Below are 27,993 nucleotides of genomic sequence, written 5' to 3'. Positions count from 1 at the left end.
CTAAGATAAAAGTAAAAGACATATAGAAAAAAGAAAACAAAAAGAAGAAAAAAAGATACAGATATACGTAACATAACGTACAAGTATCAGAAACTGCTACTCTTAGTGTTTATTCTTTCTTCTCAAAATCTTTTTACTGTAAAATTATATACATATAAATACAATACAATAAATATAAAATAATATACAATATTTCATCATATTCTATGCTTAATTATAAAATAAATTAATAATAGGTTACAAAAATGTATCTGATTTTTCACTGATATTTATTATTTCCCTTTAGATAGAAACAAGTTCCCTAAAAATCATTATTTTAAAATTCATTATGTAAAAAACTATATTGCATACGAGTTCAAAGTCGCATGAATACTGAAATTTTTGAGCTATTAAATAAGAGTTAATTTGGTTTAATGCTCTTATATAAATTATGTATTAAATGTATATTAAATAGTTCCCTTGCATCAATTAGCAAGTCAGCCGGTGGTAATTTGTTCTTAACAAATATCATCATTATTTATTGAATTTACATATATTGCCGAATAATTTATAATAGTTATTGACAAGATTGATATCGCTATATAAACTATCAATTACTCACTTAAGTTATACATAATACTTTGTTTATTTTAATGAAAATAACAATGAACAGAAATTCTGTAATCCTAATGTTACATAATTACCTAATGCCACCAATAAATTTATGCAAATAATAATAAAACTACCTAAAATACTAATAAATAATTTTTAATAACAATAATATATAGATTTTCTAATTATATCATTTCTGTTATCTACATCTTCCTTATTGGTTATCATTGAAATAAAGCACATGTTTCGTCGATAATATATTAAAATGAATTATATTATTTTATTAAATTGATCATCTTAGTTCAGCAACGGTAGAAGGATAGTTTTTCAAATCAATTTTACAAGAGTAAATATGATGTATCTGCAGCTGCAATTATAATTGAAATTTACGTCAATCTGATATGTTTTTTTTTTGTTTTGTTTTGTTTTTGTTTTTAACATATACGAACTGAATAAACTCCGTGCTTATATACTAATTTAAAGGATAAATAATAATATTTGCATTTCCCATGTTCTAAGTAGTTTTCTTAAGTACGCCTATATAACTTAGAAACTTTACTTGAATTTTGAAAGGTAGTATCTGATTAGGAAGAGATCGATACACATTGTTACACATATATTTTTCAATCAACGTATAATATTAATTTAAATAATAAAATGTTCTAAATAAAATATTGAAAATAATGCATATAAATTAATTCGATTACAAGAAATATCTAAAATATATATCTTTTCTATTTCTTATACTTATATATCATACTCATGAATATTTTAATAATTATATTAGATACTTCTAAAATATCGTATGTGTTAAAAAAAAAAAACAATTTAATATTTTAGGGAAATATTTATATTAATTTAATGACGAAAGCCTTTCTATCTATTTTATTAATTGTATCATAAGAATATTTGTCATTAAAATTCTGTTTCTCCCCATAAATTTTTAAGCGGAATTTATTTTAATTGATATTTTAACTATCCAAGCAAATACATATTTATATTAAATATTTTAATTTTACATAAATTTAATATCAATTACATCTTTTTATGCGTTCTTTTTTATAATATAAATAATATTAAATATTTTATAATACATATAATATTAAATTCTGCTTAAATCAGGAAACATTTTTGTAATGTGTTTTCATAAGTTGTAATATTTGTTTATATTACTTTTGGTTTATTGACATAATATAGATTGCTTTTTTTATGTTTCGACACTGTTAGATGCTCTAAATTGATATTTTAATACTTCCTTAAGTAAATCTGTGTTACTTATCTACTAAGATAATCTTGTTCTTATTATCTCTTCTAAATCACACTTTTATTAGAATCATCGCTAAAAATGATGAAGTCACTATATATACTAAAAGACGTTTCCCACAAACATTTATTAAAGAATTTAACTTGCAGAATATTTCTGTGCCATCTGTTATCTATTAATGTTTTCTAAATATGCAAAAATTATCTTTCATATATTTTATTATTTAGATGAATACATTTAAAAATCAAATATCTATAGATAGCAATTTTATTACTCTACGTTATATTATTGGTATTGTCATATTCACTTTTTTTTTTTATATTAAAAATAAAAACGTTTACACTGTGTTTATTCTATTTTTAAATGTAAACTATACTATTTGATATTTGTCATATAATCATTATCTTGTATAAGCAATTGATATTAATAAGTTTATAAAAGAAAACATATTTATTAATGAAATTAATATTGTAGCCCTCACAGAATAATTAGTAATATGTATATAAATGGCAATTTATATTGATTCCATTTCTGATATTTTTCTATGTTTATCTCGAATTAATAAGAAAAATTTTAATGATCTGAATTTTGCACTTGAATTTATTACATTTGGCGATTTAAAATTATTGAATATTTGTCTAGTAATGGTTTATTCTCCAATTCGAATTTGTGGAATATATTCATAAACTTTGCTAATTTTTATATATCAAATGTAGATAACATTTACTATTTCAATTAAATCTTTAATAGATATAATAAATTCTATATTACATATGTGTAAGAAGCATAATTAATCATTAGTTGATTAAAAATAGTTTTATGTATAGATAAGTTTGTTATTTTCAAATTTTTTGCAAAGCTTAAAAGAAAGTTTGATTTTATCTATTTTAAAATCAAACTTAGTCACTTTTACAGTTCCTACTCCTTTTTGAGTTTTCTGAGTATACAAAAGTTTTTTCGCAGTCACGGAAATACCGCGACTCCCGAGTTAAATTCTTAACCTTTGAAAAATCATGAAAGCGCGCGCGCGAGCGTGTGGGACATGGGACACACACAGAGTTCGTCACTCGCAGGCTCTTAATCGCATCCGTCTGTATCAGTATATCAAGAAATGATGTTTCACAGGAGATCAAAATGGAAAGAGGAAGGACGCCGAGATTCGTAGTTGCATCTTCCGCACGAAGTTAAAGTCTCCAGCGTATAGTATCCCTTTGTATCTCGAGGGGATACGCGTTTCTATTCTATTTTCGATCCTTTGGCCAAAATTGACAAAAGCCTCGGCCCAGATTAAATGATCAAGATAAGCAGTAACTGTAACAATACTGTATTGAGAGCAAAGGAAAATAAAAAAATTAAGAATCGGAAATGCTGTCTATTGATGAAGAAAGAATTTTATTTGAATAAAGATGAAAGTATTTTTTCGATGTATATAGCTAGACGCCCGTTGTATACCGAGTAACAAATCTGGATCGAATATACCAGATATCAAATGGAATTGGCGCTCCCAAGCGTATAATTGGCGGTAAAAGAGTTTGAAACGAGTCGAATTCTTCAAAGTTTTTATCAAGAGATTTTATAGTTAAAATTAGTTGCCTCATTTTTAAGAAACGGTTATACCATCATTATTTACTATCTTTAAACTATTTAAAGTTAAACAATGTGAATTTTTATTACCTTATTGTTATTGATCGAACTTTTGGGGCTGATATTAAAGCACTTATCATTTTTAAATAATGTTAAATAAATTAATGGATGTATCCTTCGCGGCTTCTCCTCCCCCCTCCCCCTCCCTAAAGATTATAAATAAGTTTAACAACAATTAAATTAAAAAAAATTTTGTTTATCAGTTAAAAACAATTATTCTTTAAATGTCTATTTAATTTTTTAATATTTTTTATAATATTTTTAACATAAAACAATTATATTTTAATAAAAATCTTATTTATAACACGATTAATATTATATATATAAATTGTCATATATATACGCGCAAATAAATTTTACTTTCATGCTAATTACAACACAGAGAACCGATTCGAATGCTTAAATTATTTGTGCAGAAAATAATATGATGATATTATTTCATTAGGTATTATATGAAATTCATATATTTTCAAAAATCATACAATTATAGTGATGTTCTTCTTATTCTTGTATAATAAAACAGAAATTATTAAGTACAAACAATATTTTAAAGATGAAGAATAGATGCTACAATCCATTTAAGCGAAATAATTAGCTGGGACATCCAAAGCAATCAATGCTTTTAATAACATTTGCGTGTTCATTTTCGCGTTAAAGCCAAATCAACAAAGAAGCTGTCTGCGAAAGAAAATGAAACACTAATACCAATGGTATTACAATGGAAAGGGTGTTACTAGTGATGGAATCGCTCAACGATCGACGACGACAGCGTCAGTAATTCCATTACAAATCAATCTAGTACTCCTTAAGCGAGCATCCTCGAGAACGCCAAAGTGGCCTCAGGCATGAATTGATGTAGAGCACCGACAGAACAGCCAACATTACTGTACCAGTGCACTTGGAATCGCATATCTTTATCAAAGAAGTACTTTGGTAAAGATTCAAATGCCGAGTGAGCGAGTGAGCTAGAGAGAAAGAACGCGACAGCAATAGTACGGTATGCGTCTGCGAGAGAGAGAGAGAGAGAGAGAGAGAGAGAGAAAGAGAAATACGTTTTAGAGAAATTTACAGATGTGGCAGTTTATACAACAATTGTTAATCGAAAACAGTAGTTTTTATGGGACATTCGAATCAAATTAAATAATACACTCTATTTATTATAATAATACACCCGATGCTAAATGATTTTACATAGATTTTTTTCTTTTTTAATTAATATTAAATTAATGATTAATAATATTCTTTAACTTTTTACTTTTTTATTGCACTGTTATGAAATATATAAATTTTCTCAAATCTATAAACTATCCATCTAAAAATGTGATGTCGATTACAATTTTTTTCATAATTAACTTAAGAGAATCGACATCACGAAATGAATTGCATTCCTACCTTCGTGTAATTAAAATACGAATTAGTTTGAATATGAACAGATCGCTTTCATAGATTTGAGAAAACATGAATAGCTTCCCCTATACTGAATACAGTTAGATGTACTAGCTCAGGCAACCATAATAATGAAAAGTTGTCAAATGTTGTATATATATATATATATATATTACGTTTGTAATTCCGCATAGAGTTTGGCTTTCCCTCACATTGTTCACAATAATCTTGGGTCACGCTCTTTCTACAGAAATCTCGCACAATATTTGGTATTATGCATCCGTAGAACTAAATTGACCGTTTATTTCAAATAAACTTGCCATAACTCTACTTTCTACTACAAGCTCCTAGAAACTTATTTCTTCTTTGCAATTCATATGTATTGTATACTCGTATATTTTCCATTTCGCAGCAGGATTTAAAAAGAGGTTTGTATTATATTAATACGATATATAAGAGTATATTATATAGTATTATATAATAAAAACAAATATATATATATATATATATATATATATATATATATATATATTTATACAAAAAGATAATTGTAATTAAGTTACAAATATAAAATAAAAATTAAAATAAAGGATAATCATACAATATATCTAATATTCCCATAATATAATTTCAAATAATTATTATAATTAAATTTGTATATAAAATATAGTAGCAGATAAAATATACAGGCAGTTTATTATAAACAATTTATTGAACTAAATAAAACTTATAAAAGGATTAAATTTAAATGAAATTAAATACACGAAAATGCAATGTTTTTATTAATAGACAGAAGTTGAATTATATAATAAGAATGGAATATTTGTAACGAGAAAATAGTTTTTAAAGATGTATATATTACGAAAGTAATTAACAATTAAAAAGTTTTGAATTTATTTTGAGAAAAGTGAACTATGACAAAAGTCCTTGCATTAATCGAATAGAAAATAAATACGCCTTGAAGCAACTTTTCTCTCTGTAAAATAGCTTTTCCGTGAGCTTTTAAATAAACGTTTACTCTTTACTTTCTTTGAATTAATATTCTGAGAGAAGTTTTGTTAGTTTCACTTCTAAAGAAATATAAAAGTTAAATTTTTTTACTATAATATTTATTACAAAAAAATTTACTAATAATAATACAAATGTAATACTAATATTCATCATATATATATATATTTAAATTCAATTGAAAGTAAGTAATATAACGAATCTAAATTTATTATATTTATATTCAATATTACATATTTGATGTCAATTTAAAAATTCTTACCATATTTACAAATCATAATTAAACGTCATTTATTGTTAATAAGTATTACTAATAATTCATACATTTCTTTTATAAATATATTTTTAATCTTTGATTGAAAAATATCTTTTCGATATGACTTTTTTAATAATATAATAAATATATAATATTTAATTTAATTAATAATATAATATTTAATAAATAATTTTTCATAACATTAAATTCCTTGTAAAATATTATATATATATATATATATATATATATATATATACAAATTCTAGTACAAATAGAATAACATCTAAACTTTAACATAAAGCATATCGGAACTTTGCAGATTCTTTTTATTCGTAAATAGAATCAAAACTTGAAAAGCTTTGAATTCATACAAGAATAAGATAGGATTTATCCAAGAAATCAAATCGGCTTATTGAAACAAACTGTTCGTACAATGCTTTGGTATATATATATATATATATAGAATATAAAAAATTAGAAAGCTTCTTAGCTTCCTAATGCTGATTAATATTCTGAAATCAATTTAATTTTTGATATAACAATCAGCTTCCGACACTACAATTTCTCCGTAAAATTTAAATTACGGTATTGTGCTGCTGGTTAGTACTTCATTATTTGTTTATGAATAAAAAACCTAATTTAGATGTAAATGAAGACAACAAAATTATAAAGGGAGAAAAATCCATAAGATTTTATATATTACCAAATATTACAGTAAATAATAACCATAGAAACCATAGATCGTATGAATAATGTTTATGGAAAAAATTTTTAACATTAAAAAAATTAATTATTTTTATGTATACGAAAAAGTTCTTGTTATTTATTATAATGTCACTTTTACTTTTATTTCACTGAGATTGGCATAAATTTTGGGCAGAAAAAAATTATAGGATGAGAAAAATCGATAGACTCGCTTTAAAATAGATAAAAATGTGCTGTCATGAAACTTTTTAATTAATTTAATATTTTTCAACGCTTACAAAATCCTCAAATTTATAGTTAATATTGAGTTACATTATTGTAAATTATTGAGTAATGATAATATATTGATACGCTTCAAAAAAAAAAAAAAAAAAAAAAAAAAAAAAAAATGAGAACCCTCTGCAGTTGTAAGGCATCTTTAACGCGATTATTACTAAATGAAATACATAATGAAGAAGTGAACAAGAAGTGAAACCTTACCTTAACGATTTTAACACTCGGACAATAAGTAACAAGCACCAAGTGTTCTAAGATGACCCTTTAGTCAACATGTTACGATTCACAGAGCAAGACTACGCAAAAACCCAGTTCTTGCCTAGATATAAGTGCGCGCAACAATATATGAGTAAACAAAAATATTTTATGTATTTTATGTAAATGAAAGCAAAAAAGAAAAAGAAATAGTGCAATACGGCAGAAAAACTAGTGAGAGAATAGTTTTTTTGTTTTTATAAATTATCACTGGAGACCCATCGACTTAAATACAAAAGCTTGGCCATACCTTGGCTCAGCCTCTGTGAATTTTCTTCACCTTTCGTCCTTATACATAAAGTGCCCCACCATTATCCCATAAATGCCGCATGCTCGAACCAAATACATTACATAAAGGATGCTATCCTCTTAACCAGGCGCGTGTAACGCATCATATTCGAAGCAATTCAATTTCCTGGTGGAGAGACAAGCTCGTTCGTATGGTGCATCATCAATATACGATCAGTACGAACGTTACAACTGTATGATACATTGACCATGTCAGCCATCAACAATATTAAATTAAACATTGTTCGTCCAAAGTAAGGGGTAAAAAGTTTTCAATACTCATTGGCTGAAGCTGGCCGAAGCCTATAAATCATAACTTTTAACGCAAATAGTTAAGTGGATTGATTAAGCAGCGATGTAAAAGTGAAAAATATTTTTCGCTTCTACTTTGTAGACTTTTTACCACATATTTGACAAAAATATTTCATTACGCGTGCATTTAACTTTGTAATGTATTTTTGGCAAATTTAATTTTTTCTAATTAGCGCTATGAAATGTTCCATATTAACGATAAAATAATATGAGAATATTATTACCTTCATTAATCAAATTAAACCAGTAATTTAAAAGGCAATATTCGGATTAAAAACATATTTTTACTCAAATTACTATGTAATAATATAAGAGACAAAATATTCAAATAATAGATTGAGGAAGAAAATGATATTTCTTTCCTTATATTATTGATTTTAATATTTTTATATTATACAATAATACACGGACCTTAAAATTTTATTACATTATGATAAATTAGACTTGCAATTTATTTGATTTTAATATTCAATAGAATTTGAATTTTATTAATACATTTCAATCTTTTAAAACAACATAAAACAAATAGTTTACGATCCTTCGAGTAACTACATTTTATAAATTCTTATAACAATACAATATTTTCTATAAAACGGGACTTTTTGAAATAATAAAAATTTATATTTCATGACTGAAATAAATATTTATATTATAGATATTTCGATTATTCGGAAAGTCATTTTTAAGATCGTCAAATTTTAAAATATGACATAATAAAATAGAATATTTTGAAGTCAAATACATATATATAATACGAACATTAATTGAAAATAATTTGTCCTTAATATTCGAATATATATATATATATATATATATATATATATATATTCAAGAGATACCCCCACTTTTGTGTTTTTATCGTACGAGTAATGTTAGTTAATTATTTTTAAATGCTATTACTATGATCTTTTCGACTAAAAAATAATTTCTTGAATGCTTCACTTTAGTTTAAATATCGAAGATCAAGTCGTATCTATTGACAATTAATAGTAGATATTCGAATTTATTTTCAACAGTTCGTACAAACTTTGTGCCATATTCATTGTTGGGACAAGTAGAAATATATTTATCTCCTCAATCCAATAGAAATATTCGAGGAGCAAACATTATTAATAATTCTAACATAATTCTTCATACTGTCTCTCTCTCTCTCTCTCTCCCTCGTTAAATAAAATTTGCTCGATTTTAAAGTTTCTTCAAATAAAGTGGAATAGGATATTAAATAATATTTTTCATAGTACTCTATTTTATAATACAAATTTCTCATCAGCTATAATTGTTGTATAAGTGTTAAATAATAAGTTTATAAATTGTTTCATAAGTAATTTTAAACTTAAATTTACACAAGGTAAAAAGCTATATTATTTTAATATTTTAATATTTGTTCATCTAATACAGCAAAAAAAAGAGAATAAAACTAAATAATTAATAAATGTTTGTATAAAAAATAAAAATAGTAAAACTGGTAGATAAAATAGGAATAGTAAAATAGTATAAAAAATAAATCAAAGAAATGTGAAAGCCATTGTATGAAAATAGGAATTTTTTCCATTTCAACATTGTATGATTACTTAAAATGCACAAATTAATATTTCTTAGGCGCAGGTCCGTATGATATATTAAAAAAACAGATGCGGTGATAGTGAATCAATAATTAAGTACAACATTTCACACTAAATTTAAAATAAATGCAGAAAATACGATTGAATTTACTTAATTAAATAAATGAATTGAAATAATATTGAATAATATGGATCCGATAAGTTGCATAAGATTATTAATTCGATATATGATAGTGTCATCGTCGTTATAAGTGTTATTGTTATTAATTTTTTGTTTGTTTTTTTAAATAAAAATAATACTTGCTAAATTGTATTGTTAAATAAAAATAACATGTACGATGCTAACGACTTCATCATACTTATACTTGAACTAGGTAAAAAAAAAGGCTTTGTGCTCCTCCATCCCCCACTCCCGCCAATCACATTGAGCATAAATATATGTTGTATTATGCTTTTCTATGGTCGGCATTTTTCAAATAAATTTCCATGTTGGTCATTTTAGGCGACGAAGAGAACTTTTTTTTATAAAATTTTCTTGACGAGTGTCGTTATCAGTACTCCTATTTCTTACGTCCAGCATTTACTATCTTTTTTTCAATAAATGCTCCCTCGCAAATTTCATTCCATGTATGTTTAAATATTTTTCTGCACTCGTTCTTCTGGTTTAAATTCTTTTAGTTTACGTGAAGCTAAATTCTAATTTCATTTATTTAATCGTGCTTATACTCTTTCCATTTTCGTCTTGTACCATATCTTCTCGAGGCTGAAACATTTACACGATGTTTTTCTCTCGTACAGTTCATCAATTAATATTTTATTCACAATTTTCTTAATAATCAGTAATTAATGGTACAAAGATAGTTGATTTTTTTTAAATCTTCCTTCTCAATCGGAGTCGATGTTTAAGAAATCGATTTTAAGCAATCTCTATAGTTCTAAACTCGAATGGATTATTCAACGTCGATTTCAGTTTTCTCTAATTGCATCATAGATTCTGTAATTAATAGGCAGGAAAATGAAAATGCGACGATAAATCATCTAAAGACAGCTGCCATTTATTGATCTAAATGTTAAGATGAACGGAATTTCGTGAAAGTGTTTGCGATAGTGGTGTAATTTATAGCCGGAAAGCAGAATGGAAAATCATCAATATATTGATAGTAGTTAATGCTAAGAATACTGTTAACATTAAAATTCTGTTGTAACTAAAGCAGAAATGATTTGGGCATATTATTTATTTATTATTCGCGAATATCATCAATAATATCCTATCGAAATTTTTGTAATAAATAATTTAAGATTTGATAAATATGTTTTAACAAATGTTATAATGTTATCTTAAACTTATGATTTGGAACATAATATGCAGCAAATTTCAAAAATGTCTTTTATTAGTAAACATCAATATTACTAAATGATTGATATCATTCTCTTTTTAATTAATAAGTATTTTAAGTTACCGAATATGCCATTCATATAGGAGACATATTTGACAATAGTATAAAGTAAATAAAACAAAAATTTTAAATGTTAATTTAAATGAAAATAAGAAAAGAGTAATTCAGAATTGTTACTGTGTACTATATGCTTGTGCCTGCTTTTTGCTGATAACATTATTAGCTCTCCTTCAATCTCACTCTCTCTCTCTCACACACACACTCTCTCTTTCTCTCTCTCTCTCTTTCTCTCTCTCTCTCTCTCTCACTCTCTCACTCTCTCACTCTCTCTCGCTCTCTCTATCATTAAAAATTCCTTACATAAATCGCATTATAGATATATCGCTTATTTTATGCAACATAAAAAATTGTTATGATTATACCATAATAATTCTAATATTATTGAATATTAAATTTTTAATGTAGTGGTGATAATTTAAAAATCTGAACTTATCGCAATTTAAATAATTTGCAAACTAATTTGCTGTAATACTACATTACAATTATAAATAAAGTGATAGACTTATTGTATTTCAAATAAAACTTGCTTTATAATTAACACGATCAAATGATTGAATTCATTATAATGTCATTATTATTGAATGAAATTGTTATTTTATGACAGTATTTTATCCATATATCATTATATATGTTATACATTGAAACATATATATGTAAACAAAACCAATGATGTATTGAAATCAAAGATAAACATGAAAGAATCAGTATTTGTATCAAGAAATATATATTATTTGTATTATATATAAATATAAGTGTAAAATATTTATACGAAGAAAACGAACGAAAAATACTTCCAAATTTAGAGGTCATAAAGAGTTGAGATTCCAATAAACCTGACAATGATATGATGTGTGTCTTAAGCGACCGAGTGACCGACAATTCCTTCAAAAAACTAAGAATCTCGCCTACCCGTCACAACAAACCATAACTCCACACGATTCGTAAACAATACGTCAAATTTTCAATTTTGCCTTCAGAAATAAATATATAATATAAGCATTTTCGTCAACATATTATTATCTTGTGTACTCATATCCGGGTTGATTAAAACGTTCAAAAAAGATATTCATATAATAAATAAACATTGTTGCCAAACCTATATAAATCATGCAGAATATTATTATGTTTATAAAATTTATATACATTTTCATTATAATTCTAATGATTTAAATCTACCGAATTTTGTATTAAATCGAGTACATTATACCATATATATATATATATACCGTATTTTAACTTTGTCAATAACCTGAAATTGTTTTACTATATTATTTACAAAATCCATTTTCTTTTATTAATAATGAATTTCGTATTCTGCATACGTGAACCGATTTCTTTATCAAGATTTACAAAAAAAAAAGTTAAAATATTCATGAAAAGATTATTTATAAATAAGTGTATATTTAAAAGTAACATTTAAACAATCTTATAAAAGTTGTATAAAGACATTTTTTATTTAACTTTTTTATTAAGTAAAATTTTGTAAATTTATTTGAAAGACTTCAATGTCAATAAAATTTGAGATTTATATGATGGAACAAAGAGCATGGACGAATAGATCCATCCAACAGACACTTTATAATTCCTGAAAACTTGTCTATATAATAGATATTGTAATATATAATAATAATTTGAAGAAAAAAAGAAAATTAATTGTAATTTGTATTATAAATTGTATTTTTATTATAAGTATTTTTAACAATTTATTATAACATGTTGGGTAAAATAGAAATTTTGGGCCGTAGAAAAAATTATTGATAAAACTTACACGATAAGTCGTTGTAAATGTTTAAATATCGATTAAATATTGAATTTTTATATTGCGTGGATCATAAATATTTTATGAATATTCATTATTTTATATATATTATGAAACAAAATTGAATAATTTTTTTATTTAATAAACAGAAAATTTTTACTTTATTTCATAAAATCTCAATAGTTCATAATTGATTCTTTTTAACGCAAATATTCTATTTGAAAATTAATAATCTGTAATAATAATAATAAGCTGTAGTATTAAACATGTCGCAAATTGTTTATAATATTAAATTATAATTCATATGAAATAATTGAAGACAAGTTTTTTGGCTCCGTCACGTAAAAATTCTATAAAATTAAATTTTAAAACATCATCTAACGTATGGGAATGAACGACATGTTTGTGTATTCTAGTAAAAATCTACTAGTTTACCAATCGGAACGATACAACTGAATTGAATTACAAAATATAATAGCGATTAAACTCGATTCATCATGAGCCATAAAAACAAACATCGATTTATAAATGAAATCTCATATTCTTTCGAAATTTTACATACTTAATGCACTGTGTACATAATAGAATCGTCGATTAAATTAACGAATGATGATTAATAGGACTGACTGCTCTTTTCGATTACAGACGAGATAGTCGACAAGGCCCAAAGAAGCGCGTCGCTTTCAAAAGCAAAGATAGCCTCTCCGAAGGTCAAAGGCAGCAGAAAAACGTCCCCAAGAATTGTAAGCTGGACTCTAGTGATGCCGAGGGGAAGCTGGTACAGGGATTGACGCCAGTGGACGAGGATGCCGAGAATCAAGGTTTCAGCGAATGGCTACATTCAGGCCATGGCATTGATACTATGCGACTCTTCGTAATCGCTAACTCGCTTCTCGTCTTCGTTACCGTTGCCTGGCCTCACATGCAGAAAACCTATGCGATTCTATACGAGTTTGTCTTCGGGGACGATGAAAATATTTTCCTTTTCATTCAATATGCTCCAATTGGGCTTCACGATACATACACACAACGAACAATGAGTCTATGTGCTATGTCCGTGCCAGCTAATTAACGTCCACATTACCTTCGTTTCTCCTTTGTATTGCATTTCAATTGCGAATTACTAACATCTTGATATTTGATAGCAATATAATAATAATAATATTCTTATTAACAATTACATTCGTTATTTTACTTGGTTGCTTTTTATTCTTATAATAAGAAAAGTTCAAGGTACAATTTTTTATGTAAAATATACTTATTCAAATAATATTATTTGTTTAAATTCAGCAGCTTTTTGTAACCATTTTTTTTTTTATTTTAAGTTCGTGATAATGACGTTCATTTATAAGAAATAAAACTTGATATGGGCAGTATAGTTATATCGTTATAGCGTTAGAAAAACGTTTTAAAATGGTATTTTAGTATTACAACAAAAACGACTCGGCATTACTAAATTAAATAAGTACAATAATAAAACTTCGCTGTACTTGTGAATTTTTTGCTGATTTGCTTGAGGATCACGACACTCGAACCGTTACAAAAAATACGTTGATTCAAATGCTTTTACTTGCTGGAATATATATAGTATATATATATATATATATATGTGTGTGTGTATGTAATGCAACTGCGATGTTTAATGACACTCGTCTATGACTTTCAGTCAATACTTTTCCTAATAATTAAGCGAAACGCAAAAGCAATGTTAGCTTACATATTTCGAGGATTTTTCCTCATAGGAATTTTGAGTTGGTACAGTATGAGTCTTTGGAAAATGATCGATAGCTACTTTAAGGATCAATTCCAGCGCTACCTTGACGAAGAGTACGTGAGGAACCCGAAAATGCGCGAAGATATCCATTTGCACACCGCAGTCGATAAGTTGGATAAACTGAGTACCGACGCCCCCCACGAGCAATGCAATCAGCTTTTGAATTGCACCGACGACGTCGGCTTAATCGGTCAAACAGAACGCGAATTGGGACCGCCAGACAACTCCAGCACAGAAGCAGGTGTTGATGAAGGAGACCAGGAGAAGAAAGAAGAGGATGAAAAGAGAGACGAGAGCCAGACGCCATACTGCATAAAGTGCGACGAAGACGACGACGCCGAGACTCCGAAGGAGCGAAACGAGCCGCCGCCAACGCCGCCAACGCCGCCATCCATCGCGAAAAAGTAACATCCAAGATTTTTCTTGCTTTTCGTTAATAGGCGTACTCGGATTTGGAAAATCATTCCTTATTCATTTTGAATTTTACTTAATTAAAACAATACATTGTCGAACTCGATCAATGAAAATAACTATTAACACATGCAGTCAATTGAAAATTCTTTTATAAACGTGTGGTCGGAAAGCAAATTTGATTGGAAATTTTGTTGCCACATAAGGATTTGCCGAGAGAATATATATATATTTTAAATTATATATAATTTTATTTTATTTATTATAATTTAATTATATATAAATATATATAATTTTTAATCAGTTATTGTGTAAATTATTATTTTTGTTCAAACTTTTATGACGATATAACGTAGATAATTTCATTGCAAAGCTCTTGTTTAATATTTAAGTAAATTGATTGGAAAATAACAATTGGAAAAATCTTCTTTTTAATGTGCAGAATAGAATTTTAAAAAGTAAGTTTCATTAAATGATTTTGAAACACTAGGATGTAAAAATTTTTTTTCTTTCATTTCTCTCTCTCTCTCTCTCTCTCTCTCTCTCTCTATATATATATATATATATATATATATATATATACAATTATCTTTATTCTTTATAAATGATAAGGATAATAGTAATCGTGGAAAATTGTGATGAACAAGAAAAACTTTATTGGTGAATTAAGATTGTAGTATTTGTGTAGCTGTAATTTAAATGGATTTCAAATTTGAGCTTTTAAAAGTAAAGAGGCGTCAATTATTAATTATAAAAATAATTTTGTAGTCTCCTATAATTATTTATTACTTTATTAGTTACTAAATTACAAATCGATTATCGGTTTACTCCAGCCACCCACCCACACACACACACACGCGCGCACGCACGCACGCACGCACACACACACAGACACAAAACAATTAATTATTACTTTGAAATATTATAAAATATAAGTTGACGATTTTTATAGATTTTTTTTAATAATGAGGAGTATTAAAAAAATATATATATATTATCAGTCCATATTTTATGTAGTGTAATAAGCATTTAAATGACAACTTACATAGAACAATTAAAAAATGTTTCTAATAATTAAAACTACAGGCACTGTATTTTTAATGATAAACAATTGAAGCGCAATACACAATTGCTCTTATTAATAATGCTATCATTATTATTCAAGCAAAATAATTATATTATATATAATATAATTAGGTAATATAATTATTTGTTCCAGGATTGATGATAAGGCGTTTGCAGCAGGTAGGGAAGAAACAGAGCAATTATCATTATTTGATAAAACCGAAGAAAGCAAAAGAAACCAAATGAATGAAAGGGATAAGGAAGAGCAAGAGCAGCATCAAAAGTCAACAAAACGAAGATGGAGCAATGGATTAGGCGTTGGCGCGAAGTCGGAGCGAACCACCAATAGTAATAAGAAACTCCGTCAAGGGATGCACGTGATAACCTTTAGGGACGATAAGTTTAAGTCGGTCACGCGGAAACGAAGAGTCACGAAGGATGAGGACGGCTGGGACTTTGCCGAGTTTCTCGACGAGGGCGACCGAGCGTTGCGGGACAAGGAGGAGGAGGAGGACGTAGATGCGGGCATTTCGCTGGCCGACTTGCCGTACAAACCACTGATCGACGTTTACGATTTACAGAGGTTCTCCCAGGAGGAATTTTGTCCACTTACACTTGAGGATGATACTTCGTGCGATGAGGCGCGATCCTGGCCTTAACCCTTCACATCCATAACGCCTATCGTTCGAACGATAATCAGTTTAGAGGAGCAAAATTGTAAAGCTGACGAGTCGTTTGGTAATAATAATAAACGAGGTTAGAATGTATTTAAAATAGGTAACTATCGTTGCTAATCAACCGATCACACCTCCCATAATTGTCGTTGGTGTACGTTATAAAAGCGGCGCTGCTCATTATTCAATAACGCAATAATGGCTTAGGATCGTTCATTTGGATCAAAGGATGAATTTAATATCTAATTTCATGAATTTATTTATACCAAGCATACTTGGCATAATGTTATTTCGTAGTTTAATAACAAATAAAATAAGCGCGTGCAATAACGATTTCTTCGATACGTCAGTCATAAATTTAGAATAACATGCACTTAGAATTTTTAAGAGACCATCAAAAATCATGTGTTTCAATACTCTGCAATTTTTCACCCACAATTTCTGCGAATTTACTTCGTAATATTCTTCTATTTATATAAATGAAATTTACAATAGGAACAGCAATAAAATCCGTTCACTTTTTATAGGTCAAGTGCAGTACAAAATTTCCACTTTCATGCGCAATGGGTAGAGATATAGCATGTGTGTAAAGTGAGGTTCGAGCTAAGAAGGGAAACGTGAGCACTTAATCTTTTATGCGGAAAAAAGGAAAAAAGGAAGACTACGAGCGCGTTGAGCTGTATACCGTTGCTACTACTCCAATTCGTGATTTTAGACTCGCGAGAACAGCGAAACGAATGAAGCAGCGAAGTATTCCGAGACTGATGCTTTATTACATATTCAAGCGTTCGTTAAAATTGAATAGGAGGATTAGCATACCAAAGGCTTATTTGCTTAAATAATTCATTTCTAGAATTTCATATTGTTCGACCGACATTCAACAATTAAACGCCTTGTTTTGAATTCCACGAATGATGCTTTAGCTTCTTGTTGAAATCTTGTTAATTACGAAAACAAAGCGTACTATTTGGTAAATCATAAATGGGAACATTTTTCATTGTTGATATGCCTTCATGTTTGATTTGAATTGTTGATATTTAGGGTAGTATCGATAAAAAAAATTTTATGTAACATCAAGTAATGTAAGCTGTTATTCAATTCAACAATGTAATCATTCATAATACTGTGCAATAGGACAATTAAATTAAAAACAAAGTGAATTATGATTTTATGATCAAATTATAATACTGTAAAATAAATTTCATCTTCATACTATCCTTTGTAAATTGTGGTACATTTTAAATATAACAACTTTAAATAAGCTAATGCCAAAATCACGCGGTTTCCTAATTATTTATGATGTTAGTAACGAATGTTTGCGAATATTTAAAAATCTGTTTCCATTACAAAATTAATTCAGTTATAATAAACTATATTTAAAAATCTTCGTAAATACCAACGAATGAATTGAAATTTATAATCCAATACATCAATATTCCTAAATGATAACATACGAAAATTATATTACGTTTCATTTATGATATAAGTTTAAATTATTCTAATCTTACATTTAACTTTTCAATAAAAAATTAATTTATTAAGTTAGTCCGTTTCTTTCTTTTACCTATTTATCATTGTTTTAATAATTATTTGACTAAATATAATTTTAATAATATTTTTTTAAAAACATTTTCTATATGAATTTAAAACATCTACACGTATTTAAAGAATTTTTAAATAATATAATTAAAATCAGCTTTGAATTTATGTCGTGCAAATTAAATAATAATCTAATGAATTATTATTTAGCAGTTATGTGCGATTATTAGATGGCGGTGAGAAATAAAATATATTTTTATCTACCAAATACCGAATTGAATAAGTGATCGAACACCAAATACAAATTAATTTAAGATAAATAAAGAGTTTCTTACAATCACGCAATAATTATCGAGGTAATTTAAATTTCAAAGGAAACTCTCCCATCTCGGTAGCAAGTTAATTAAAAGTGTTACACATGCTTCGACAAACGAGTATGCTGAAACTTATGGTTAACGAAGTTTTAGCAAAGAAAATGAAGCAGAAAAAGAGACGAAAAATCTAACGTGCATTCCACCATAGAGCGTTTGATATCTCCCAAAAAAAGAAGTAAGCGATATATATATACATACATACATATATATATATATACACATATACACATATACACATATACACGTATACGCATATACACATATACGCATATAGTAGTAGTGCGAGCTGAATTTACGTATCGCATAATTTACAACTACTCGTAAACGAAGCCCGGAAGCTTACCGGAAGCCGAAGTATATGCTTACTACGTTGGGAAGCTGCGCTCTGTGCCGTGAACAACCGGCGGCAACTGCGCGAAAGTCGACGACGTCTCCTTCCCTCAACCGTAAGCATCTAGATTTACGTGGGTAGGATAGTGCGTGGCCCGATTACCCGAGCAGACTAACCATAACGACTTTTCGATTCCGCCGATTAACCAACGAGCGAGCATCGCCAGAGAAATAGGTAGTCTGATAGAAGGAGGGAGAGAGAAGGACACACGGAGAGAAAGAGAAAAAGAAAGAGAAAGAGAAAGAGAGAGAGAGAGAGAGAGAGAGAGAGTGAGAGAGAGAAAACTGCAGAGAGGAGCCAAGGAAGAACAGAAGCTTCCGTTGCATTGGTCTGGGGATCAGCCTCAGCCACTGTGTATTCGCTTGAAGATGCCGATTGTGAATTTAAAAGCCGTAGATTTTTTACAGCCTATAAATTGCTTCTGGAATATTTTTACTCACATTCTTATATTTAGTGGGAGAACTCAATGAATAGCTTATTTTTATGTTCCGTAATTTTTATTCCTAAGATTTTTCCCGTTTCCCGATGGGATAAAACAGAGACAAGGGAGAATTTGTGTCATATATTTCAAGTTACCATTGATTTATTAACATTTCAACTTTGCATATGAAACTCAAGTAATGCTTTACTGGTTGACAATAGTCATATATAATCATCAAAGTTGACTCTTACTTATCATTTGAATGTAAATGAAATTACATTTGTGGATATAAATTATTTACCATAAATGTTCTGGTTTAAACACATATTTTATTAAGAAAGATATTTACTTATTTGTAGTTAACAAAAAAAAAAAAAAAAAAAAAAAAAAAAAAAGTAACGAAAACACGGTTTATAAAATAATTAACATCTCGTCTTCTGATAAATTTTTATACGTGCCAACAAATACGTTCATACGTTTTATAAATTAATAATTATTTTAAGCCAAAGAAGATAAATTATAAAATGTATTTATATGCTTTATGAATAATTTATTCGCTATTTGACTATTCAAAATTCTAAATTATACTAGCAAAAAAATTTTTAGTTATACACATTCGTAAAATAATATAAAAAATCATAATGTTTATTTTACTTTATAATTTAAATTATAATGCATATAATACCGAAGTTTCTAGAAGAATAATCTTATTTTACATGTTTGCATTCTAAATCAGCATTAATCCGTTACTTTCGAATGCTTGAAAGAAATACGTTTGCTTTTCATTTCCTATATTTTTTTCCCTTATATTATTATAATGGAGCTGAAAAGTTAACGGAATATTATATAAAAATAAGATCATATATTACTAGAACTGTTCAATATTTGAATATCATCAAAGAATAATTCCTACCTTTACAATAACATGTAAAATTATGATATTTAAAATTAAAATCATACCATTGTTATTTAATTTAATCGGTATTTAGGAAAAAAAATCTACTTAAAATTTTGAATTACATCTACATAAATATTGCAGATTATAAAACAGTAATAATAATTTTCAATCGCAATAGCATTAATTTTGTAATTTTTTCTAATAGACGTGAAAATAAAGAAAAAAATTTTTTTATATGGATGCAACGTAATTTTTTTAATAACTTTCATTGTGTTTATTTTGATATTGAAAAACAATTCATTGATATAGGACATTATTTTTCTTCTTATTAATTTACATATTAACAAAATATCTTGATATATCAAACTGTTGATAATTAGAAAGTCATAGTACACGATATTTTTCTTAATTTCATAGAGATAATACAATTAATTTCATATTTTTATAGAAAGAACGACTCATTTATGAAAATTATTTCGCTTCTTCCATGAAGTAAATAAAAATGTTTAAAGTCAGATTTTCTCGTTTTTTAGACTATTGCTTTCTCTACATTGCTAAAGTTTTACGTATTTTTAGATATTGCATAAAAAAAGAAAATGCAATATATTTTTTAATATTTGTATAAACCATACTATATTTTTATTATAGAAAGAAAATTTAAGTATATTGTTATAATTTCATTCTGTACACTAATTTTCGTAATATCTAATTCAAAAAAAAATTTATAAAATCATCTTTTAACACTTATTATTTTATTACTCATCAAAATTTTCTCATAAAATGAAAAATAAACGAGTTTGAAAAAAGTTTTTTTTTGTTTTTAATATTAGCATAAAATTCATAATAGAAATGAAAAATATTTTCACAATGACATTTCAATAATCTATTATTCGCTTTCGTACGTGTACATTGGAAATATAATACGTTTAGTAATAACGTATAATTTTTTACAAATAGGTATATTTCTTTTTTTACTAATTTTGTTACAAATAAACATTCTTTGATAGCTTTGTATCGACTCTTAAACAATACTTTAAACATCAGTTTATATAGCCAATTAAGCATGTTTGTGAAAGTAACAATGTCGTATAACAGTAGTATTTATTTGTTGACATTTATTAACTCGGCAGAAATATTATGTGCATTGAATTCAACTCATACTAAATTATATTTATTGCTCAAATTAATGTTTAAAAATGTATGAATTATATGTCCAAAACAATATGAGTATCTTTATTATTTTTATAACTCAAATATGATGAAAATTGGCGTTTAAGTAAACGTTTATGACTTCAATATTTACTTATGACATTTCAAAATTACATTTCTATATGACAATTTCACTCTTTCAAAGAAATTATTTTTGTAAATTAATCAAACATATTACAGCAACTAAGGGATAACATTTTTCTAAAGGCATTTAATAAATCACTTTTTATTCTGGCACTTTTTATCGTTATTCTGGAAAACGTAATAGCTTCATACATATATTGTTGGCTCCAATTACTACTATAATAAATTTATTTTGAATAGTATGCAGAAATTATTTTTAAATTTAAAAAATTATTGAAATGAAAAATCCCTCGGTTTATGTTTGTTGTCACATACATTTCCGATTTTAGCGTTTGCAAATGCTTTCAATTCCAACAAAAGTATATATATATATATATATATATATATATATAATCTATTAAGTTCGCACTTTTATAAACTGAAAATTTTATTTATTATATTACAAAAGAGTTCCGTAAAACTCTTTCTATATTGGTATTTTCAGTTCCTATAAACTAAAAAAATGTTTCTTCGCCTCCTTGATTATAATGTTTTATTTAAATATCAGAGTACGCATATTTTTCAAAATTTTATAATTTTATCACGCGATTATACATATAATATTTAGAAAAATTTAAGAATTTATTTATATCACTCAAAGCTCTTTAATATAACTTGATATATTTATTACACATTCTAATAATCATATTCAGAATTTCAATAAGTATAAAATTCAATTGATTATGCATCTTTTTCTATTAAGCTTATTATAGATATTGAATTTCTAGCTTAAAAGATTTAATAATTCGAATAAAAATAAATATATATTTATTAGTACTGAAGCACTGAATAACGAGTATTCATATTTAATTTAGTATATTCTTGCTATTCATAAATTGTAATTTAAAATATGAAAATTTATAGTTTTTAATTGATAAAATAGGTTTGCTTTTCCCAATTAAAAGCTATACGAGAGAAATTAACATGTACAATAGATAAAATACACATCTATTATATAATAATGTAATGGATAATTATATATTATATTATACTTTAAATCTTTATTCTATAAGGTACGAACATTTAAATTATTGATTAAGCTGTAAAATAATTGATAAAGCCATACTTCATTTTAAGAAATTTAAATTTTGTGAAAATAATATTAACGATAATCAATTTCACGATGCCCATATCGTTTTTTTTTTTTTCCCTAATAACATCTAATTTATATTATTTTGAAAAACCATGAAATAGAAATATTTTTTAGAACAATTTCATGCGAACCTCTATATTAAGGCAACATGTAAATTAATGCTGAAATTGAGAAAAATGTGAACTTAAAAAAAAATTGCGACTAACGTCTACATACGAAGATTTAATATTAATTTTTCTCTATTCAATCAATTGCCATTATCTTTAAAATTTCTACTTTGCATTTTAATTTATCTTATGAAATTAAATTGACAATACATTTAAAATTATTTAAAATCTAATCTAAGTTGTAGTTAATGAGATCAATTTATTGATTATAAGAATATCGTGTGCTTATTTCATATTAAATTATGATAATATTGCATTTAATCCTTCAATAATTTATTATTATTTTTATTATTTTATTTTATTAAAAAATAAATAGATAAAGTTGCTTTACTTTAAAGCACGAAGCTTGTAATTTCATACTCCAGTCTTATGATTTTCAGCTTTGTAATTCGAAAACGCTTAAGCTTATAATGATACTCTTGCATTTAATTGTTGTCATAACTGAGTTGCTGTGTTTAATTACAAGAAAGTCGGTGTGTCCACAACTGCTACTTTACAAATAACAATATGTAGGCTCACAAATATTTAGATACGTAAATTATGGTATTCAATGATTTTTATGGCATTGTACTGCCGATTTATAAAAATGACACGGCATGCCACTGACCGTAAGCAATGTTAGAGTCCGACATTAGATGTAAATAATTGGGGAGCTACGTCCGTGGTAATTGCTTAATTAGATGGCCCATCGTTTGCAATTTGCTAGGCCATCTGAAAATCGCGTAGCTTGAACAAAAAAAAAACAAAAAACAAAAAAAAAAGGCGCAGGAAGTTAAGCGCACCTGATTAAATTTAAAATGTAAAGCACTGAAAAACCTCCCCCTTTCGAGCCGCGTAACCTAGTTATCGTCGATAGCTCGCCGCGAGGCATTCCTCTCTCTCTCTCTCTCTCTCTCTCTCTCTCTCTCACACACACACACACACACACACACACACGCTCGCTTACTCACTCCCTCTGTTCCACCACGATTCCCCATGCCACCATTGCTCTTTACAACAAAAGTCGAGAAACGCCCGCGGCAAAAGTGGTGGCACAATGTGCGCCCGATGCTCATTTTCACACGTGTAGAGGAGGTTGTAAAAATACGCGGAGGCACTTTCTCGACGCAGGAGCTGCTTCCATATGCCGTGGGGTCCCCCTTACGCCCCCCCCCCCACCCAACCCCGTTGGCTTGTGGTGCTCCGACGTGGGCCTCAGCCGTGGGTCCCCATGAGGAATGCGGGATAGTAGGTCCCCGAGACCCGTGCGTATTGCTTCTGTACGTGACCTACGAAGGTGACGGTATTATTTTCGTGATCGCAGGAGTCTGAGCCGCTGCTGATTTCCCGTTTATAGTGAAAACGGTTATTTCAGAATACACGAGGATAGACTGATTCCCGCCGCTCGTTGTTCTGAAAATCTTTTCCCAATGACGCGATACGCGCTAAAACCATTAGGGCATTAAAAATCACGTACTTGGTCACGGTATCTTCTTAGAAATACAATTACTATAGAACACTGAGAGCATGTATATTTGAAAATTAAAATGTTATTAGGATTGTATAATTAATATTTATATATATATATATATATATTTTTTTTTATGTTGCGATTGAAGGGAAAGGGTAAGTATTATCCGACGAAAATTGGCGAATGGGCAATAATTTGTATTGTTGCTCGCTAAACATTATCTGGTAGTATTCAATTATTGGTGGAAATTCAAATTAAATCATTCGCGTACACTATTTGTTCTCTACATTTCCTCAGCGCACGTTTGTGTTACTCGTTCGTCTTTGTTTTCGCTTACGTAAACTTCTTTTACCCTCTTATTAACTCGATACTTTGCTCGTTTTATTTACCGTAATAATAATACCAACCGAAGCATAGAATATCATTTATTTATTATTTAATTCGTGCATTTCTTTACACTGTCCTTTGCACTGCCTAACACATTTATCCGGAATAATGACTAATATTATGTTTTTAGTAAATTTTTATCTTCAATTTACGAAGTGATGAGTAGAGTTTAACATTTTCAGTTCTGTCAGTTATAATTTGCTATTATTTACCTTATTATTAAGAGATGTTTTATTATCGAGGTAATCTGTCTTATTAAAGGTTATAATAAAGAAAATGTAAATCAGCGCGTTCACGATATAAGATCTTCAACTACTATTGCCTGTCGTATATAAAATTGTTTCATCGCCTATTAAGAAAAAATTCCATTACCCCTTACAATCCTTACCATTAATACATATTTTATACACTCGCTAACAATTTTGTTATCATATTTCTTGAATTTTAAATTCAATATAATAAAATTAAAACCATAATTACCAATGTATCAAAAGCTTTAAGAATGATTAAACCAAGAGAAAGAAAAACAAAGTATTGGACTAAAATTATAGAATCTATTTTATATTCAACTGCCGTGATTTATTGATTTCTTTTAGTTTTATCACTAACCGTTATTATTACAATCAACATATTATTCTTAATAATATGATAAATTAGAGCGGAATAACAGTTGCGATATGAATATACAATAATGTACCAATAAATATAAAAAAGTCTGTTAAATACGACTAGTAATGTTAATAACGGAATAATAGTTACTTTAATGAATGTTCCGACACCACAACTAACGGTTATTTTAAATGTTATTTTATATAACTGAAATATCACAAACTGATGCTTGCTAAATGATTTTTAATAAAAATTTAACTATCAATGGCAGTATATTTAATGAATAATGCAACTTTCGTCAATAATGTACAAATAAATAACAAATTTTCAATTATTCATTCTCATGTATACAACGATATTTGGCGATTTGTAGTGTCGATTAGTACATGTACACGAGGGTTTCAAGAGTCACATTTATTTCTTACTTCAAACACTTTTCACTTCTTTTTAATTTTTTTTTTTTTATATTTTTTTGTTTTTGTTTGCTTTGTCTCGTAATGTTAAAAATAAATATCTCACGCAATCACGTACATCTAAATAGAATGGTCGAGAGAATAAAGAGAATAAACTTTCAAATTATCGCTTCCTTCTTCTTATCAAGCATTTAAGTATAATTTTTAGTATTTTAGTCTTTGTTTTTTTAAATAAATTTTAATACGCAAAGTAAATAAGTGTAGTGGTCGCGTTATATTTTTCAAAGATATTTTCTACAAATAGAAGAAAATTCAACGAGGTAAAAATTCAACAAAATATTCCCATCTACGAACATTTTGATTTTATAAACATTTTGACTTTATAAAATATAAAATACTATCTAAAATACTATATGATGCATTATAAATTAATAAATTAATTGCACATTTCATCAAAATGTTCATCAATGCTTTTAATGACAAATACCACGGAGACCGCATATTAACCGGAATATTAAAAAAACATAGATAAATAAAATCATAATTATTTCATGTTTTTCCTAATTCTTTCCGATAAATATCCACCACCCATCAGGCAATGAAAATATTTTCTTGTTCTTCAAAAGGTCTTACGGAGCTTAACCACAACTATCATGAAGTAAACGCTCACGATTCTCTCTGCCCCCCCCCACCCCGCCCAACGCATTTCAAAACAAACATAAGGGGACGACGACTAGCCAAAGAGACTCGAAAAGTACATAAATTGTCGAATGATAGTAAGTTCTGGAAAGCCGGGATCCGCAGTCGTCTTGTAAGACGAAAGGACGGCCGTGAGGCTTGGGTCCCTAGTCCCGTGCAAGAGGACAGTATTGTTCGTGGCTCTTCGTCATTCCATCCTCTCCGTCTCGCTCCAGACGGTACATCCACCGGTAGGTGGTAGGAGCCAGACGGAGACGGGTGTATACACATATAATTCTGCGCGTCTCTGCTGCCGCGAGAGAAAACGATAAAGGCCAAGAGGACGAAGTGGGGACAAAAGCGCGTAAGATAGAGAGATAATAAAAGAGAGAGAACTAATACGACGACGAGGAGAAGTAAGAATGAGAGGAGGAAACGGTGAGGAAAGGAGCGTACACGTAATAAGGCTGATTGTAAGAAATAACCGTTTGGAAATGAAGGAAGCCGGCTTGGCCCGGGTAAACGAGAGAAGGAAAAGAAAGCGAGAGAAGTGGGATAAGTAAGGATGAAAGGAGAGAAGCAAACGGTTCGACCAGAAAGAAAGAATAGCGTGTTAAGGGGGAGTACGGTAGAAAGGACGAGAGAGAGAGAGAGAGAGAGAGAGAGAGAGAGGGAGTGAGATATAGAGAGTGAGAGAGTGAGTAAGTGAGTGAGCGAGCGAGCGAGTAGTGTATGTACGAGGGGGAGGAATGAAATATATATATATATATATTCAGGTACACGTTTGCCATACCGATCGTAGACGGTATAAATGTGTGTAAAGCACATTCAGAGGTTTACGTTCAACTTAACCTCGTACATGCCAGCGTGCGATCACAAATGAGAGAGAGAGAGAGAGAGAGAGAGAGAGAGAGAGAGAGAGAGAGAGAGAGGTATATGAAGAGCGCGAGGGATTTGATTTTTATTTTGAAAGCGAAGGTCAAAATAGTGGCCCAACGATCAAGAGCTCTGACTCACCTTCAGCGAACAACTGTCAGAGGAGCGAGAGATCGCCGCCAGCAAAGAATCGCTAAAGCCGACCGAGGCCGGAGGCTGCGCTCCTCACCACTGATCTCGGCTCCGACCAAAACTCTAAGCGTTCGAGGTGAAGGTTCCTCGGTAAGGCCCTCGTACCTCTTGCCATCCTAATCGCCAGCAGCCAGCACAACACACGCGCGTCGTCTTACACGGATTCTCGCGCGTTCTCCGAGGACCGGTAAGCGTAGCTTTGACGGATCAGCACGGGAGCTGCGGAACCAAGTGGGAACGCGCGCCCTTCACGAGAAGTGCGTCCTGCGAGTTTTGTGATGCGCGGGTCTAGCGCGTGCGCCTCTCGTTGCCACGGAACGCCAACCGATCTCGCAGCCTGGCGTTTTGACCTGCTGGCCTGCCGGCGTCGGCCAATCGCGTCGCCGGTCGCTTGGTGGGGCGTAGAACGTAGGTGAGGCACCACCGGATCGACCACCTGCCGCGCGACCTGCTGACGAGCGGTGCGAAACTCCGGCCGCGCGAAGT

General features: G+C 28.8%; 2 protein-coding genes across 2 annotated transcripts; both read left to right on the top strand.

Moving 5' to 3' along the window:
- The first annotated feature begins 13,153 nt into the window (after positions 1-13,153).
- Positions 13,154-13,835, top strand: Xport-A (exit protein of rhodopsin and TRP A). The gene is made up of 2 exons (XM_011501692.1): positions 13,154-13,164; positions 13,409-13,835. Exons 1-2 carry the CDS (start codon positions 13,154-13,156, stop codon positions 13,833-13,835), a joined length of 438 nt encoding a protein of 145 aa, XP_011499994.1.
- A 606-nt stretch (positions 13,836-14,441) lies between these two features.
- On the top strand, positions 14,442-16,739 carry LOC105363887 (uncharacterized). Its single transcript, XM_011501691.1, has 2 exons — positions 14,442-14,941; positions 16,168-16,739. Exons 1-2 carry the CDS (start codon positions 14,469-14,471, stop codon positions 16,670-16,672), a joined length of 978 nt encoding a protein of 325 aa, XP_011499993.1. The 5' UTR covers positions 14,442-14,468; the 3' UTR covers positions 16,673-16,739.
- The last annotated feature ends 11,254 nt before the right edge of the window (positions 16,740-27,993 follow it).

This window comes from Ceratosolen solmsi, unplaced genomic scaffold, assembly GCF_000503995.2.
Source record: "Ceratosolen solmsi marchali unplaced genomic scaffold, CerSol_1.0 scaffold28, whole genome shotgun sequence".
Classification (NCBI taxonomy): Eukaryota; Metazoa; Arthropoda; class Insecta; order Hymenoptera; family Agaonidae; genus Ceratosolen; species Ceratosolen solmsi.
This window is presented reverse-complemented; position numbering and strand designations above follow the sequence as displayed.

What these genes read in the sequence shown, in the direction of transcription:
- LOC105363887 (XM_011501691.1), top strand. Translation starts at nt 14,469, where the DNA reads ATGTTAGCTTACATATTTCGAGGATTTTTCCTCATAGGAATTTTGAGT. An exon ending in CCGCCATCCATCGCGAAAAA is followed by an intron (nt 14,942 to 16,167) that starts GTAACATCCAAG and finishes TATTTGTTCCAG; the next exon opens with GATTGATGATAAGGCGTTTG.